This window comes from Elephantulus edwardii, unplaced genomic scaffold (assembly GCF_000299155.1).
Source record: "Elephantulus edwardii isolate Elephantulus edwardi_28Jun2011 unplaced genomic scaffold, EleEdw1.0 scaffold00080, whole genome shotgun sequence".
NCBI classification, from domain to species: domain Eukaryota; kingdom Metazoa; phylum Chordata; class Mammalia; order Macroscelidea; family Macroscelididae; genus Elephantulus; species Elephantulus edwardii.
The window spans coordinates 5,040,374-5,055,780 of NW_006399830.1; the positions used below are offsets into that span (position 1 = coordinate 5,040,374).

Consider the following 15,407-nt stretch of genomic DNA (forward strand, 5'->3'; position numbering starts at 1 on the left):
GACGGCGACAATGGACTCAAGCACGGGGCACACGGTGAGGATGACGCACGACAGGGCAGGGTTCCCACCTGCTGTTTGCAGGGTCAGCAGGAGTCGATGCCACAGCACCCATGAACCAGGTGAGGGCAATGGAACAACCTGGGGCGGAAGGTGAGGCTGCTGGGGCAGAGGGAGCAGCGTGAGCAGTGCCTGAAGGCGAGTGGAGAGGAAACGCGGACCCTGTGCGTAGTTTGCTCTGCTTTCACCACAACTATGAACACAGAAACCCTCAATTACCTGGAGAGCATACGCTGAGGGAAGTCAACCACAAAACACAATGGTGTGAAATCACGTACGCAAAGAAAATGCAGCGAGCCCAGAAACTCGGGCTGGTGAGAAAGAGCAAAGAGGAGTAGGGGTGACGTTTAGGAAGCACTTGGTAATTTTCTGCAAATCACACATACAGACACACCCCACTCACAGGAAGCCAACATCCAGGGGTTCCATGATTTGCCAACCCCCCGAAAAGCACCTATGTTATCTGTGCACAAATGCAGCATCTGCTGATGGGAAGGAAGACTGATGACGGATGTTGGCAACGGCTGCACGTGCCTGGTGTCACTGACGGAACCAACGCTGAAATGACATGTTTCACAGATCTGCACCCTAACTGGGGGATATAAGCATCCATTTTCGCGCAGGTACAGGTGCTCACAGCCGTCAAGGTGGCCTGTCCTCCAGCCGCCCTGCAGGACAGAGCAGAACTGTGCCCAGGGTCTCCGGAGCTGACCATCCTGACGGGGGCAGGCTGCCCCATCCTTCTACTGGAGAGCAGGTGGGGGGTTTGGACTTCTGACCTTTTAATTAGCAGCCAGCCTGGTAGCCATGGCATCACCAGGTTGCCTTAAGGACTGGGAAAGCGGATGACCGACAGCCTTGCACCACACGGCATTTCACCGTGCCTTGCTGACAATGGGGGGTTTTAAATTAAGGTCTGTGGCTGTTTCAGTCAAGCTCACCCACTGGCACCACCTTCCAAAGGCACACCCTCCTTCGTAGCTCTGCATCACATCTGATAAAGCGAACACTCTTGCAATCTTTTTCATCACACTGAACCCTTAACAGCCTACAGCACAGAACAAACAGAACTTGATAGGAACCAGGAAACTGGGGGGGGAAAAATTCAGCTGTGGAACCAACCCAAAGCTGACCCTCTGGTGGGTTTTCAGAGGCAGTTAATCGCATGGGAGGAGACTGTCCATCCTTCTCCCATGGAGCTAGTGGTGAATTCAAACTGCGTGCCTTCGGGTGTAGAGTTAGTGAGCTGACAGCTTTCCAATAGAGAAAAAAATATAACTCACTTAAGCGTGGCCAATGCCCAAGGCCAAACCAAAGACCCAAACCCAGCGAGGTCACGTCAATCCCAGAGGACAGTGACCAGGAGGACAGCGACCACGCAGGACAGGCAGACCTGCCGAGGGGGCTCCGAGGCTGCACCTGCAGCAGAGCCAACGGTCATATCCTTCGGTAAGGCCACTGGTGGATTCAAACCGCAGACCTCTGCCTAGCAGCCAAGTTCCTCATCCACTGTGCCACCAGGGCCCCTCAGGAACTACTCTGTGTGAGCCTTTGACTTCTGAGCACACAGACCTTGAGGGTTTGCTAATCACAGTCCCCCATAGCTCCTGTTCCAGTAATAAGAGCAGTGCTCGGAAGGAGCTGAAAGAATGAGAACTCCCCGTTTGGAGCTTTGAGATAATCAGAACTTCCAACGCCTTCTCCCACAAACACCGAGGAGGCAGATATGCTCCTGGGCACGTGCATACACACAGGAAACCATAAGGTACCAACAGCCACGTTAGCCGTGGCCTCTAACATGGGAACGAGAAACAGCTGTTACCTTATACACAATTAAATGGAGCTCTTCGTAAGTGTCCTCTGTGTTGACAAAAATTTTGGGGAACCGGCATTTTGCTTCTGGGTCATTAAGATTCAAAGGTCCAGTCAGAAATCTTAAAAGCAAGCACAGAGATCATGCAATTTAGTCAGGCAGACCAGACACAGGAGTAAGCAGAACATAGTCCTATTTAAGACATCAACTATTTTGTTTTTAAGCTAAACTTCACTTGGAAAAATGCCGTATCAGAACATGATGAATTCACTGCAAACAAGGGAATTCTATATGTGATTTAACAACAAATAAACTAGGCCCACTGATGGGGAGTCACGGGCTTCTGAGGCTGTAGTCTCTATGGGAGGAGAATGCTTCACATTGCTGCTAACGCAGCAGCTGGTGTTCAAACCGCCAACCTTGGGGTCAGCAGCCAAGTGTTTAACCAAGTGCCACCAGAGCCCGCCCTTATCGTTCCTGGCAGCATGAGACCACAAAGGGGATTCAGCGTGTGATTTTACCAGACAGACAACGGCGCCCAGCATTAGACAGACCTACCTCCCGTAGTGCTGAAGGTTTCCTGGCATTTCCGTCCTGACTGGGGAATCTCTGCCCGCCAACTGCCAACAAATTTAATGTTGAGAAATTAGATTTTTACTCTCAAGGCTTTAAAAAAGAGCACTCATAGCTACTAGCTGGTCCTGTGCTCTTTTTCTGTATTTTTCCTCAAGAAAGTGGAGCAGAGATTAGAAGGGTCCATAAAGAGCATACCCAAATAAAACTTAGATAACTTAAACAAAAGAAACTGCCCAGAAAGAAATGAAGGTGAGAGGCCCTTTGCTTTTAATATTTATCAGCAATTTTTCTTACTATTTTAGCAGATGTCATTCAAAATTAAAGAGCCCTGCTGGCCCAGAGGCTGTAACTGCTAACTGAAAGGCTGTCAGTCTGAACCCTCAGCTGCTCCGTAGAGGAAAGGCGTGCCCGCTGCTTCTGTAAAGGTCTACAGCCTCCGGGGCAGTTCCACCCTGTCCTATGGGGTCGCTGACAACTGGCACCGGCTGGATGGCAGTGTTGGTTTTTGGTTCTCTGAAGACAAAACAAAGGTGCAGGTGTATATGCCAGGCCATAATGGTGGGGGTTTCTTTTTTTCTTTTTTTTGTAGTGGGTTACACTGCCAACCCAGTCAGAACTCCAGAGAGATTTTCTGGCGAGAACCCTGGGGTCCTGGGAGACGGGCTGGCACCACAGTGCTTAGCAGAAATTAAAGCTCATGTTTGTGGAGGCAAATACTGTATGATTCACCTTTGCTTCATCAAAGATCCCTGGGAGCCTATCTAAGAACCCAATTTTCTCTCTAGCCCAGTAGCTTATCCTAAAAGCACACCTTTGGTGCAGCATTTGAAGGAAACAAACTGGATCAGAGCTGATGAAAGTGGTTTTCTGAAAATCTGCTGTCAAGCATCTCACCAAAGTGCGAAAGAGCAAGGATGTCAGTTTAAAGACTAAGGTGTGCCTGACCTAAACCACCGTCTTTTCAATTACTTCTTACGCATCTGAAAGTGGGACAATGAATAAGGATAACGGGAGAATGTACGTCTTTGAATTGTGGTGCTGGAGCAGAGGACTGAACGTCCCCATGAACGGCCAACAGAACAAGCAAGTCTGTCCTGAAACAAGTGTAACCAGGGCGCTCCTTGGACATGAGGATGAGGAAGCTTTGTCTCACGTACTGTGGGCATGTTGTCAGGAGGGGCGGTCCCTGGAAAAAGGTCCTGCTTGGAAAGGTGGAGGGTCAGAGGGAGAGAAGACCCTCACGAGAAGAACTGGCCCAGTCCTGTAACAATAGGCTCGAGCCCATCAGAGTCTGTGAGGACGGTGCAGACAGGGTGCAGACCTGTTCACTGTTCACAGGACCACCAAGTTGTAGCTGACTCGATGGCACCTAACAACACCTTACATGAAACAAACATACGCACTGTCGTTGGGTGCTATCAAGTCAATCCTGACACAAAGCTGCCCCGTCTCCAGAACAGAACTGCCCACAGAGGTTTCTAGACAGTGGTTTTGTAAAAATAAGAGGCAAGTCTTCCCTCCTGGGAGCTGCTAGGGGGTTCCAACTGCCAACTCTTTGTTAACAGCCAGTCACTTAACAACGGCATCACCGAGCCCAGCTCATGGCCATCATGCAGACTGACTCACAGCAACCCTGTGGCTAGACCACAGCTGACGTGAGGTTTCCAAGGCTGGAAATCCTCACCGGAGCGACCTCTTCACCCTTCTCTAGAGGAGTGGCCGGTTAGGTTTATCGCACCAGCCCGAACTCACAGTCGCCGAGTCCATTCACAGCTCAAACCCATGGACCCTCCACAGAAACCAGATGGGTCGGTTCCTAATCTCCACCGGGGCAGCTGAAGGAACAGAACTGCTAATCTTTCAGTTAAGGAGATCTGGTTGCTTAGGTGGTAAGGAGCTGTGCTGCCAACCCAAAGGCAGACAGTTTGAACCCAGCAGCTGCTCTACAAAAATAGATGGGCAGTCCTCTCCTGTGTGATTTTTTCACTCTAAAAACCCACTAGAGGGTCAGCTGTGAGTCAGTTCTGCCTCGATGGCACACAGCAGAACCAACACAATCCTTCTCTTAGCAGAACAACATGCAATGGCCCTCTGCCTCCAGGGCGTCGTCAATACCACGCTACATTGTAAATGTAAACCAGAAAAGTTCCACCGACTTCCTTCCCATTTCACACTCCACTCTCCACTCCTGAGACAGACAGACAGACAGACTGACAGACACAGATCTACCTTTTCGTACCCAGTCATACCTCAGGTTCAATGTGTCTGGGAAACAGAGATGTGGTGAGGTATTTGTATAAAATTCTCATGTCATCTTGCTCTAATCCACTCCTGGAACATAAGAAAAGCAGTGTGTTAATCATTTGGAACGCTTTTCTTTCTCCTGGGTTGTGATAAAGATCATCGTTCTGTCAGTAAGTCTTTGCGTAACTCAGAACCAGGTCGGTAACTAGCTCGCAAACCAGGCCGGGTGCTAGTTGCACAGCAACCACTTCCGTTGCGCGTGGGTGTTCTGCCTCCAGCAGGAATCAAATAGATTCGTCTGCTCAAAGACCCTGCTCTGAACGTGCTGCTCTGTCCAGGGTCCTGCCCTGTCCATCCTTCCTCCTGAACATTCTGGGAGCCTGAACTACGGACAGGACTTGGCAAAGCAGCATTCGAAGTGGCATCAGCTACTGTCATCTCCGAGCAGGACACGGCTGCTTGCCTCCTACCCCTCCCTTCTGCTGTGGAATTGGCTCCGACTCACAGCAACGCATCAGATGTCTGAGACTATAAATCTTTATGGGGTTAGATGGCCCATCTCTCTCCCACCAAGCAACTGGTGGATTCAAACCGCTGACCTGGATGGCAGCGTGACACATTACCCACCATGCCACCAGGCTCTCTGTTTGCTTCCTATTCAGGTAGAAAACACCCTGGGCAACAGCCTTGGTTGCTATGCAATGTGTACTGAACTCTTGTGTATGGTGATAACAGCTGAAGTGTTTTGAACAGTCTGTAGCCCTACTGGGAATACATGAAGAGAATGGATTAGACTCGAGTCCTGCCACTAGAATCTTACCCTGATCTGCTAACAGCTACTGTGGTCTTGCCTCTACTTTATACTGTTATGTACCGTCCAGCCGGAACTGACCCTTCAGAGGGTTTTCCAGAGGCTGTAAATCACACAGGAAGAGACTGCCCATCTTTCTTCTGTGGGGAAGCCGGTCGATTTGAACCATATACATTTGGGTCAGCAACGCAACTCTTTAGCACTAGGGCCACCAGAGCTTTCTATGCTGGGTAATTAAAGTCACAACAGATTTTACCCCAGGCAGTATGAGAACTCGGTGCTCACTTGGGCAATCTGCACATCCCTGCACCTAGCACACTGGGAGACGTGGTCTGTGGCCGCAGGGAACTTGATCCTGCTAGCTCTCAAGACGGTAAGTGGATCTGAATTCTCTGGATTTCACTGTCAGCAAAAAGGAGGTGGAGAGAGAATGATGCTTTCAGTAAATCATCTGATGAGAAACAAGGAATGAACAAAGCATGTGGAAAAGGCTCTGAGAACAGCGGGCATCGGACTCAGTAACTCATTGTTTAAGGGCTGATTTCATTTGCTTTATTTTCCTCACAAAATATAGAGAAGATCCTGGAGGAAATATAACTGGACTTAAACCTAATCTTCACACTTTCTTCCAGAATCTCATCGTTTAGAAATTGGGCCTGGCAAGTAAATGCTACTCACTTCTTCGGCCTCCCAATTTCCCACCTTCTCTTCCTAGATTCTTCTCAGAAGTCCTGGTGGTGCCAAGGGTTAAGCATTTGTGCTGCTAACCGAAAGGTGGGAAAACTGGAAGCCACTGGCAGCCCTGAGGGAGATGAGGCAGTCTGCTTCCACAGAGATTTACAGCCTCGGGCACCCGGGGCAGTGGACACCCTGGGGCAGTTCTCCTCCGTCTGTGGGTACACCGTACTGACTTTCTTCTTTCATTATTCAATTTTCTAAATGTCTGGTCCAAATCTCAGCTCTACAGGCCCTTAAGAGGAGCTCTGTTGGCCCAGTCCGCAGCATGCTGTGTAGCTGCAGGGGAGAATGATGAGCTGTCTCTTCGCACTGAGATTTACCACCTGAGAACCCGCTGGAGGATGACACTCCTGCCGCTGAGGATGGGATTACTGGCAGGACTCTAGGGGGGCATACGTGATCAGGGGAGCATGAGGGCTCCACTGTTGGGCAGGGCGCAGCTGTTTGCTTCTTAACGAGACCAAAATACCAGGGGCACAGTTTGCTATGTAACACACACGTGAAGACCTTGCTGCCACTGCCACTCACATGCCCCCCTGAACCGGTTCAAAGTCCAGTTTATCACATCAGTCACCCCGCGTCCCTCCATTCTCACCCCTACCAACGTCAATCAAGCAGTAACGTAGCAGTCAGCCTGCTGCCATGACAAATTCTTACAACAGCATTTCAATCCTCACAGATCTCAAAACATTTAAAAAAAACCCCAAACCCAAACAGAATCCCCTCCTTAGCATAAAAAGAAAAAAACCATGTAACCCCAAAACAAGCAAAGTTGGGCGTGAAGTTGGGACTCCACCACGGCCCCTGGGGAGCAGGAAGCAGCACGCTCTGCCTCTCAAGCACCATTTTTAAAACTTTCTCTTTCACAAAGCCCAAAAGCATTTCTTCCACGTTTCTGCTGAAATCACACTGCCCTTTTCTATGCAGGGGAAGACCCTGCGATTTCTCCAAGACTGACCTTTCTGGCTGTTTGCTGTGTGACTCTGGAGGCCGAGTGGACAGGGGCTGGGTTGGCTCCCAGCTCCCCGTGTCTTGGTGGACCTGGTTTCACGTGCCTCGCAGATGCTGCATGTTTTACAAATGGAAGGCATGTGGCAGCCAGTGCCTAGCAAGTCTACTGGCACCATCGTGCTCGCTTCACGTTTCTGGATCATATTTTGGCAATTGTGGCAATACTGAGTGTTTTCATCACACTGTTACACACTTCAGGCTGCAGTCTACTCTAACCATAACTTCCCTGGTGCACTGGAAAATCAAGAAAATGCACGGATTTGCTTTATTCAGATCCTCACTTTACTAGGGTCTAGAACTAAACCCAAACTCTCTGTGAGGTTTGCTTATACTATCAAAGAAACAGCAGTCTGCACCTCACTGAGGCACATGGCCACCCTGGCTGGTGCAGACGTACGGCGCTTGAATTCAGGAACTCTTAGCAGGAGTGCTGCCACTGCCTGGCCTCAGCGGCGCCTCTCGGTCAGCAGCTCTGACAGGGCGGGAGGGATTCTCTCTCTGTAGGGCCAGCTGCTATCCAGCGGCCACCTCACATCTTACACACACTCAGATGGCTTGCACAGGGGTTCTCCTTGACTGACTAAAAGCATTTGGCAAAATAATAGAACCTGTCAAAGTCAGAACCAGTGTCAAGGGAACCTGTCAGAGACAGAAAACTCAAATACTATGCAAAAAACCGAGACAGCAAAGTGGGAAGGCTGCACCCAGTCCAAGGCGGGAGGCCTTCGAGACCCGGCAAGCACGGCAGCACCAGGGCTCGCTCTCACTGTCTTGCCCATTTTGCTTCTTGGGCATCAATAATTTCTTCAAAGCAACAATGTCTTTGTTTGATAAGCTATTGTAATTAATGTTATAAAACAAAATACATATGAATGATTGAGTGAAATCCAATATGATTTGTAAACTTTGAAATAAAAAAATTTTTAAAAATAAAGTACATCTTTGTTCCTACAACAGTACTCAGACCTAGCTTAGTAATACAAGGCAACCTCCACGTCTATGTAATACTTTTGGTTTCTGGGATATATGATGATTTCTAAATCTTAATTGATGGCTTCTTCTATGGGACCTATTTTAAACTTCAATTTTAATCACTACCACCACCACCTTAATTTTCACGTAAACAATCAAAGTTTTATTTGGACTTTATCTGTAGAGATGCTCTCACCCACATACTTGGTGTGAGTCTGAGAACATGCGACAGACTGGTCTACCACCCCGAGGACTTTCTTCTCTGCACGTCCAGGCCGGCATACCTACCAGATGAGCTGATCGTTGTAGAGAAAGGCAGTGTACTTGACTATACTCAAACTTTCCTCCATTCTGTTAATAAAGGACTGGATTTTCAAATAAGTCATCTTGTCCAAGGGGAAGAAACTGATGCCACCAAAGATGTCCAGTAGGTCACATGATTGCAAATGCAGCGTTTGCAGATACTACAGGGAAAAGATAAGGCATTAAACTTACTAATAACACGATGAAGGTCCAACTCTATGATGACTGAAAACCATCAATCTTATGTTTAGGTTAGTATTTACAGTACAACTACTTGTCAACAAATAGCACCAAGAGATAAAATCAACAAGCAGGTCAGCCTTGGATTTGAAATCAGTACCACTGTCAAAATACAAAGCTCAAAGAAAACTCTCATTGCTGGGTGCTGCCAATTCAATTCTGACTCATAACAAGGTTACGAGGTTTCCAAGGCCCTGGCGGCCAAGTAGCTTCTGTGCTGAGTTGCTAACTGAAAAGCTGGACTTGACCCAATGGCAGTGTGTTGTTTGTTTTAAATCTTTATGGGAACAGAGGTCTGGCCTTTCTCCTACAGAGTGTTGACTGGCTGGTGAACCCGAACTGATAACCTTTTGATTGGCAGCCAAGCACCTAACCATGCTGCCACCACAGGGCCCCCTCAAACATCTACCTCATGTTTCCTCAGCACTGTGTTGCATCTGTTTAAAGCAGGTTTTTTTTAACACTTAATGCTTTTCTAATTAGGCTGACCTGTTTAGGGAATCACACAAACATCATGCCATTTTAAAATAAAATCATGAGAAGACGTGTGGTTAGGACAAAAAGTCCCGACTCCAGTACAAGAACAGATAGGCGAGCAAAGAGGATGAGAACAGGGAACCGGGAGACAGAATGAGAGCAAACAATTAGGGTCGCTAACATGAACACACAACAAATGCTAACATAGAATAAAAAAAACAGTTAACGAATTTTTAATTAATAATAATTAAACACCTAATTTTTACTATGATACTAAAACTGCTTTGTTGTTATGAGCCATCAAGTTGCCTGCAACTCATAGCAACCATATGTACAACAGCTCTGAACCCTGTTCGATCCTAAGCCAACCTTACTGTCTCCAACACACCTACCCCATTACCCCAGTCACTGAGTCAATCCTTCTCATCGAGGGTCTTCCTCTCCTGCACTGTCCCTCCACCCTCCCAAGCATAATGTCTCTCTTTAAGGACTGGTCCCTCCTTACATGTCCAAAGTGTGTGAGATGGAGCTTCAGAATCCTTGCTTCCAAGGAGCAATCTGGTTTCACTCTCTCCTGAACGAGGAGCTTAATCTCTTAGCAGTCTATGGTATATCCAATACTTGAGAATTATTCCTCAAGGATAAACTGAGTTTGATTACAGGCAGATAGGGAACCCTGCCTGGCTAAGCATTCAGCAGCTAACCCAAAAGCTGCCGGTTCAAACTCATTGCCACTCTGTGGGAGAGAGGTGACCTCAGTAAAGCGTACAGCCTGGGAAACCCCACAAAGCAGCTCTCTTCTCAACTCCTAGGATTCTAGGAGCTGAAACTGACTTGATGGCAAAGGACACAATGTGTCCATGGCAAGATCCCCAAATACCAATCACAATGACCTCAAAAGCAAGTGCACCCCACTGCCATCAAGTGGATCCTAACTCCCAGTGACCCTCCTTCAGGGTCGGAGGCTGTAAATGTTGACTGAGAGGCACCCACCTCTCTATTAGTAAATGGCTCAGCATATTACACGTTGTGTCACCAGGGCTCCTCACATCACAGTGAAAAGAGACAGTCATCGATCTCCTGGATCAAATCACACTAAAAATCTCCATAACGTGAAGATGTCTGTCACAGTTGAGAACATCTACTGACTGCAATAACCAAAATCTTTGCTGCACAGTCAGTTCCAACCACAGCAACCCAGAGGACCCGACAGGACCGAGTAGAACCGCCGGAGGGTCCCGTGGCTACCATCCTTTACAAAAGCAGCCTGCCTCACTGTTCACCACAATGCAGCTGAAGAGTTCAAATCATACACCGTTTAGTTTTTCAGTTAGTCGCCAACTCTTAATCACTGTGCCAGCAGGACTTCTTATTTTTCGCTACTCAAAAACTCAAACTCACAGCTGCCCTCTGTCCGATTCCAGGCTGTACCTCTGAACGGGAAGAGCCCATCCTTCTCCCACTCTGGTGGCTCCTGAGAGACGCCACCCACCAGAGGCTCACAGCCCTCTGCTCAGAAGTGCAACACGGCACAGACGGCATCAGCAGAGCTCCTTACATCTGCAGTCAGGACGACTTACACATGAGTAATAAACGGACTCTGGAAAGACAGAGAGGCGATGCACGGACCGGAAGATGAGCCCACAGGGACAGACTCGGGCAGAACAAGGGCGAAGCCGCAGGACGCCTCCCAGCTGACTTCCAGAGCCACATGGCAACAATATGATGCTGGATGGACTGTCCTTACTGGCTGCTTCTGCCAAGGAGCCCCGGTCGTCCAACGACAGAGCACTTGGCTGCTAACCAAATGGCTGGGAGTTCGAACCCACCAGCAACTGTGTGGGATCAAGATTTGGAAGCCCACTCCCATAACGATGACAGTTTCAGGAATCGTACAGGGTGGTCCTAAGAGTCCGAATGGACTCGATGGCTATAGGTTTTGTTCTTACCACAATCTCTTTTTAAGCTTCTTGTTCAACTCTGGGCTTCTGGCATATGAGAATCTGTATTTCTCTTTCTCTCATGATCTCTCTCAACACTACTGAAGTGATAAGTGAAATTCCAAATATTTACCCGGTGGAAGAATTTCTCTAATCTTTCTTTTAGGAGCTTGACACCACCATCTTCCATGGCTTTCCGAAATGTTCCATTGAAAAGCTGACAGGGTAGAGGAGAGAAATGATCATGAGGCCGACCAGGAAGAAGGCAGAAACGCATGCGCAGTATGAGCAACGGAGCACATAAAACAGCCTCATCGCTGCTTCTACTTCTATGTGATCATAGTCTTCTAATTTACTCTGCTTAGTGCCATGAACCTCTATCAGACACACACACACAAAACCCCACTAGTTGCTGTCAAGTTGATCCTAATTGCTGGTGATCATTGTGTGTCAATGGAACTATGCTATATGAGTTTTCCACGGCTGAATTTTAGCAAGTACATTGCCACATCCTCCTTCTATGAAGAGTCCTGAGTCTTCACTCTTCCAATCTAGAAATCTGGTGTGTCTATCATTTGCCCCACCCAGAGACTCTGTGGTAAAGTTATCATAGGTGTCAAAGATGCTGTAAAATATGTCCCTTCCCTACGGCCCTCAAGATCCCAGTAGGTCCTGCTTTTCCTTTTAGGTTAATTCAGCTCATTTAACTCTCCAGTTAATAAATAATATTCCCATAGAAAAAGCCTGAAAGTTATAAAGCTAAATTATTTAAAAGGTTAGCACATTATTAAATGATACTTTCATGAAACTATGTAACTGTTCCAGGAAACTATGTAACTGTTGCAGGTTTGTTTTTTTTTTAATTTTTGTGTGAGTGTACCGTCAAATCAGATCTGACTGGTACTGGAGGAGATTGTCCCTCCTTCCCCGGCAGAGCATCTGGTGGATTCGAACCGTGCGCCTCTGGGATTGTAGTTGCAGCTCCTTGCCACTAGGCCACCAGAGCTCCCCTATGTTGCAGGTATTTTTAAAAAAGAAACCGTCTCAGCTCACATCTAATTATCACTGTGCATAAATAACACAGTCAAACTTTGTAAATGGTGAGAGTACCTTCAGTCTCAGTACAAAGACCCAAAACAGAGGTGACACAACAAGCAGGTGCTGAATCCTGCTGTTAGGAACGTCCACGTTGGCTCCACTGCACAGCAACCCACATCCGAGAAAGAGACCAGACCTTGTGTCATCCCAACAGTGTGTGTTGTGCTTGACCCACTGCTGTAGCCCCCACTTGTCGCCCATCATTTGGAGGTGGCCTTCCTTTTTTCAATGACACTCTACAGGCATACTGTCCTTCTCCATGGACTGCTGAGGGCACACAGAAACCTCAGTACCTGTTTCCTAAGCCCCTTTATTTCTTAAAGCAGATAAGACAGTCACTGTGCAATTAGCAAAGAATAAACAACTTTTTCAAAAAGATGCCTGAGCTTGTAAATTGCTGTTAGGTGACTCTGAGTCAGTTCAACTTCACAGTGATCCCACACACGACAGAACACAACAGCGGCCATCTGTGCCATGCTCACAGTTACTATGTCGGAGCCCGCTGCTGCGGCCACTAGCTCACACACAGGGGCTGCCTTGCAATAGCCGCCCCTCAAAAAGAATGCCACACTTACCTTGTACATGCTGTAGCACTGCTGTAGCACCGAGCTGTAAACTTTGTCCTAGAAAGAAAAAGGTAGTACAGAGCTTAATTAAAAGTAAAAAGAGGGAAAAAAGAATGTCTAGGATACTGCAAAAGCATAGCAACCGTTGGCAAAGCAGGTGTACAAACTTGGTTCTACAATAGCTGTATGCTCAAACAAACCCACTGGTGTTGAACTGACCCCAACTCAGAGGTCCTACAGTCAAAGCAGAACTGTTCAGCAGACCTCCCAGGGCTGCAGTCTGTTCAGAAGCAGATGCCTCATCTTTCTCCCAAGGGACAGCTGTCATGTTGGAACTGCTGACACTTTGGTGAGCATGTTAAATACTACTCTACTAGGGTTCCTTTCATCAGACAAATAGAAAGGTATTTATATGTATGAACTGCTAACCCTCAGCTTAGGACAGCTTCGAACACAGGTGATGAACGGACAGCGCTAGTGCACTGAAGCCCACCCACTGTTGTCGACTTGATTCTGATTCACAAGGACCCTGAAGGACAGAGAAGAGCTGCCCCACAGGGTCCCCAAAGCTGTAAATATTTACAGAAGCCAATGGCCACAACATTCTTCCATGGAGCAGCTGACGGGTTCAAACTGTCAAACTTCTGGCTAGCAGGCCAACATTTATGCCACTCTACCACCAGGGCTAGTGTAATTAAAGAAAAAAAAAATCCTTGCTGTTGGGTCAGAACCAACATACAGCTGATCCCGCAGCAGGTTTCTGAGGCTGTGAACTGCCAGGGAGGAGACGGCCCGTCCTTCTTCGCTGGAACCACTGTGGATTCAAGCTGCCAGGGGGGCCCAGCTTTTGAGTAATCAGCTCAAGTCCCCATGGCTATGTCTCCAGAGTTCCGGATGAGTGCAGGAGAATACTCATATATATGTAAAAGATTATAAAATGCAAACTCTGAATTTGCTATGTATCCTAAGAAACCTCTAGAAACATGATTTAGTTCAACTCAAGTCGCTCAACATGCTCAACAATACATTTTTCCAAAAATATGAACCAAATAGTAATACTTACCAACAACTCTTCTTCCTGATATTCAACAATTGGCTTTCCATCTTTACTTTGCTTTTCGATGATCGGATTCCGAACAACCTACAAAGTTTAAAATACTGAAATTATATGACTGGATTGTGTAATTTTAACATTCCCCTAGCTTAAAAGAGGAAATTCAATGTTACTCCAAGAGAAACAATTTCTTAAAGCAGCCCAAAACTTGGAGAGACCATTGGTCTCTCTCTCTTTTTTTTTTTTTTAATTTTTGTGTGCGTGTACCGTCAAATCAGATCTGACTGGTACAGGAGGAGGTTGTCCCTCCTTCCCCGGCAGAGCATCTGGTGGATTTGAACCGTGAGCCTCTGGGATTGTAGTTGCAGCTCCTTGCCACTAGGCCACCAGAGCTCCCCTGGTCTCTCTCTTACAAACAAAAATAAAAGAGGAAGAGTAGCAAAGAAGCACAAAACAATTAGTCCACAGGTCTCACAGACACCTGAACCTCACTCTCCGAGACCCTGAGACCAGAAGACTACACGGCGCCTGGCCTGACTCAGTTCACAGGAGATGACTGTGACAGAGTGGGAGGGAAACGTGAAGCAAAACTCAAAAACGTACGAGACCAGGGGAACCCCTAACACCCTGCTCCCGTTATTCCTCAAAACATGAACAAAACCCACTCCCTTAACTTAACTTTCAGGTAGACAGAACTATAAAGTGACCAACAATCTGAGGGAAGTGCTCACCTCTTCAGAATAACCAACCAAAGATAAAGAACTAGAAGGCAAGAAGGGGAAGAAGAGAGGCACTAATGGAAATGAGTTTTACGCGGAGGCTCTGAATCCGAAGGGAAGGCCACAGCCTCAGCTTTCTTAACAGCACAGCTGATGAATTTGAACCTTCAGCTTTTCAGTCAGAAGCCGTCACCTAAGCCAGTGTGAGCCAGCAGGGCTCCTCACTCTACTATACAACTTCACAAAACGACGTCAGAAAGATGAACTGTATGGGTACATACCATAACCATCCAGAAATTTTCCTCAGGTTCATTGAAGAACTGTCTGTTTTTCTGGGTGTGTAAGGATTTTGCCGGTTTTGAAGGACTAAATGTTCTAAGAAGTAAAAAAGAATATATTTGGGGCCATGCTCCAGGATTAATGTTAAGCATCTACTGAAGGACAGCAAAGTACATTTAAAGGCATTACCTGGTAAATTGTACAATAGCTTCACATAATCCAACGTTTCTAATTTTTTCATTCTTTTCTACTTCATTTGGATGATAAAACAAAATTTTATTTTCCTCCTAAAGTTTGAAGACACAGAGGCACAGTGTGAATATAAGCACTTTAACCATCAAAAACACAAAGTTAAATGTCAGCCTCTCATTGTACAGCTCTCTCTCATCTCCATCTAGTTGGCACTGTTGTTGTTGTGTACTATCGAGTCGGAACCAACCCACAGATGACTCTCCAGCGGATTTTCAGAGGCAGTTAATCACACAGGAGGAGTCTGCCCATCCTTCTCC

General features: G+C 47.1%; 1 protein-coding gene across 1 annotated transcript in view; it reads right to left on the bottom strand.

Annotated features, from left to right (window-relative positions):
- Positions 1-15,407, bottom strand: part of CCZ1 (CCZ1 vacuolar protein trafficking and biogenesis associated homolog (S. cerevisiae)) — a 29,620-nt gene that overhangs the window by 12,104 nt on the left and 2,109 nt on the right. Inside the window, exons 2-10 of the mRNA XM_006889629.1 lie at positions 15,088-15,185; positions 14,901-14,994; positions 13,910-13,987; positions 12,856-12,903; positions 11,316-11,399; positions 8,511-8,686; positions 4,696-4,777; positions 2,429-2,490; positions 1,880-1,991 (exon numbers count right to left, since the gene is read on the bottom strand). Of these exons, the coding sequence (XP_006889691.1) occupies positions 1,880-1,991; positions 2,429-2,490; positions 4,696-4,777; positions 8,511-8,686; positions 11,316-11,399; positions 12,856-12,903; positions 13,910-13,987; positions 14,901-14,994; positions 15,088-15,185 (834 nt within the window). The remainder of the gene's footprint in view (positions 1-1,879; positions 1,992-2,428; positions 2,491-4,695; positions 4,778-8,510; positions 8,687-11,315; positions 11,400-12,855; positions 12,904-13,909; positions 13,988-14,900; positions 14,995-15,087; positions 15,186-15,407) is intronic.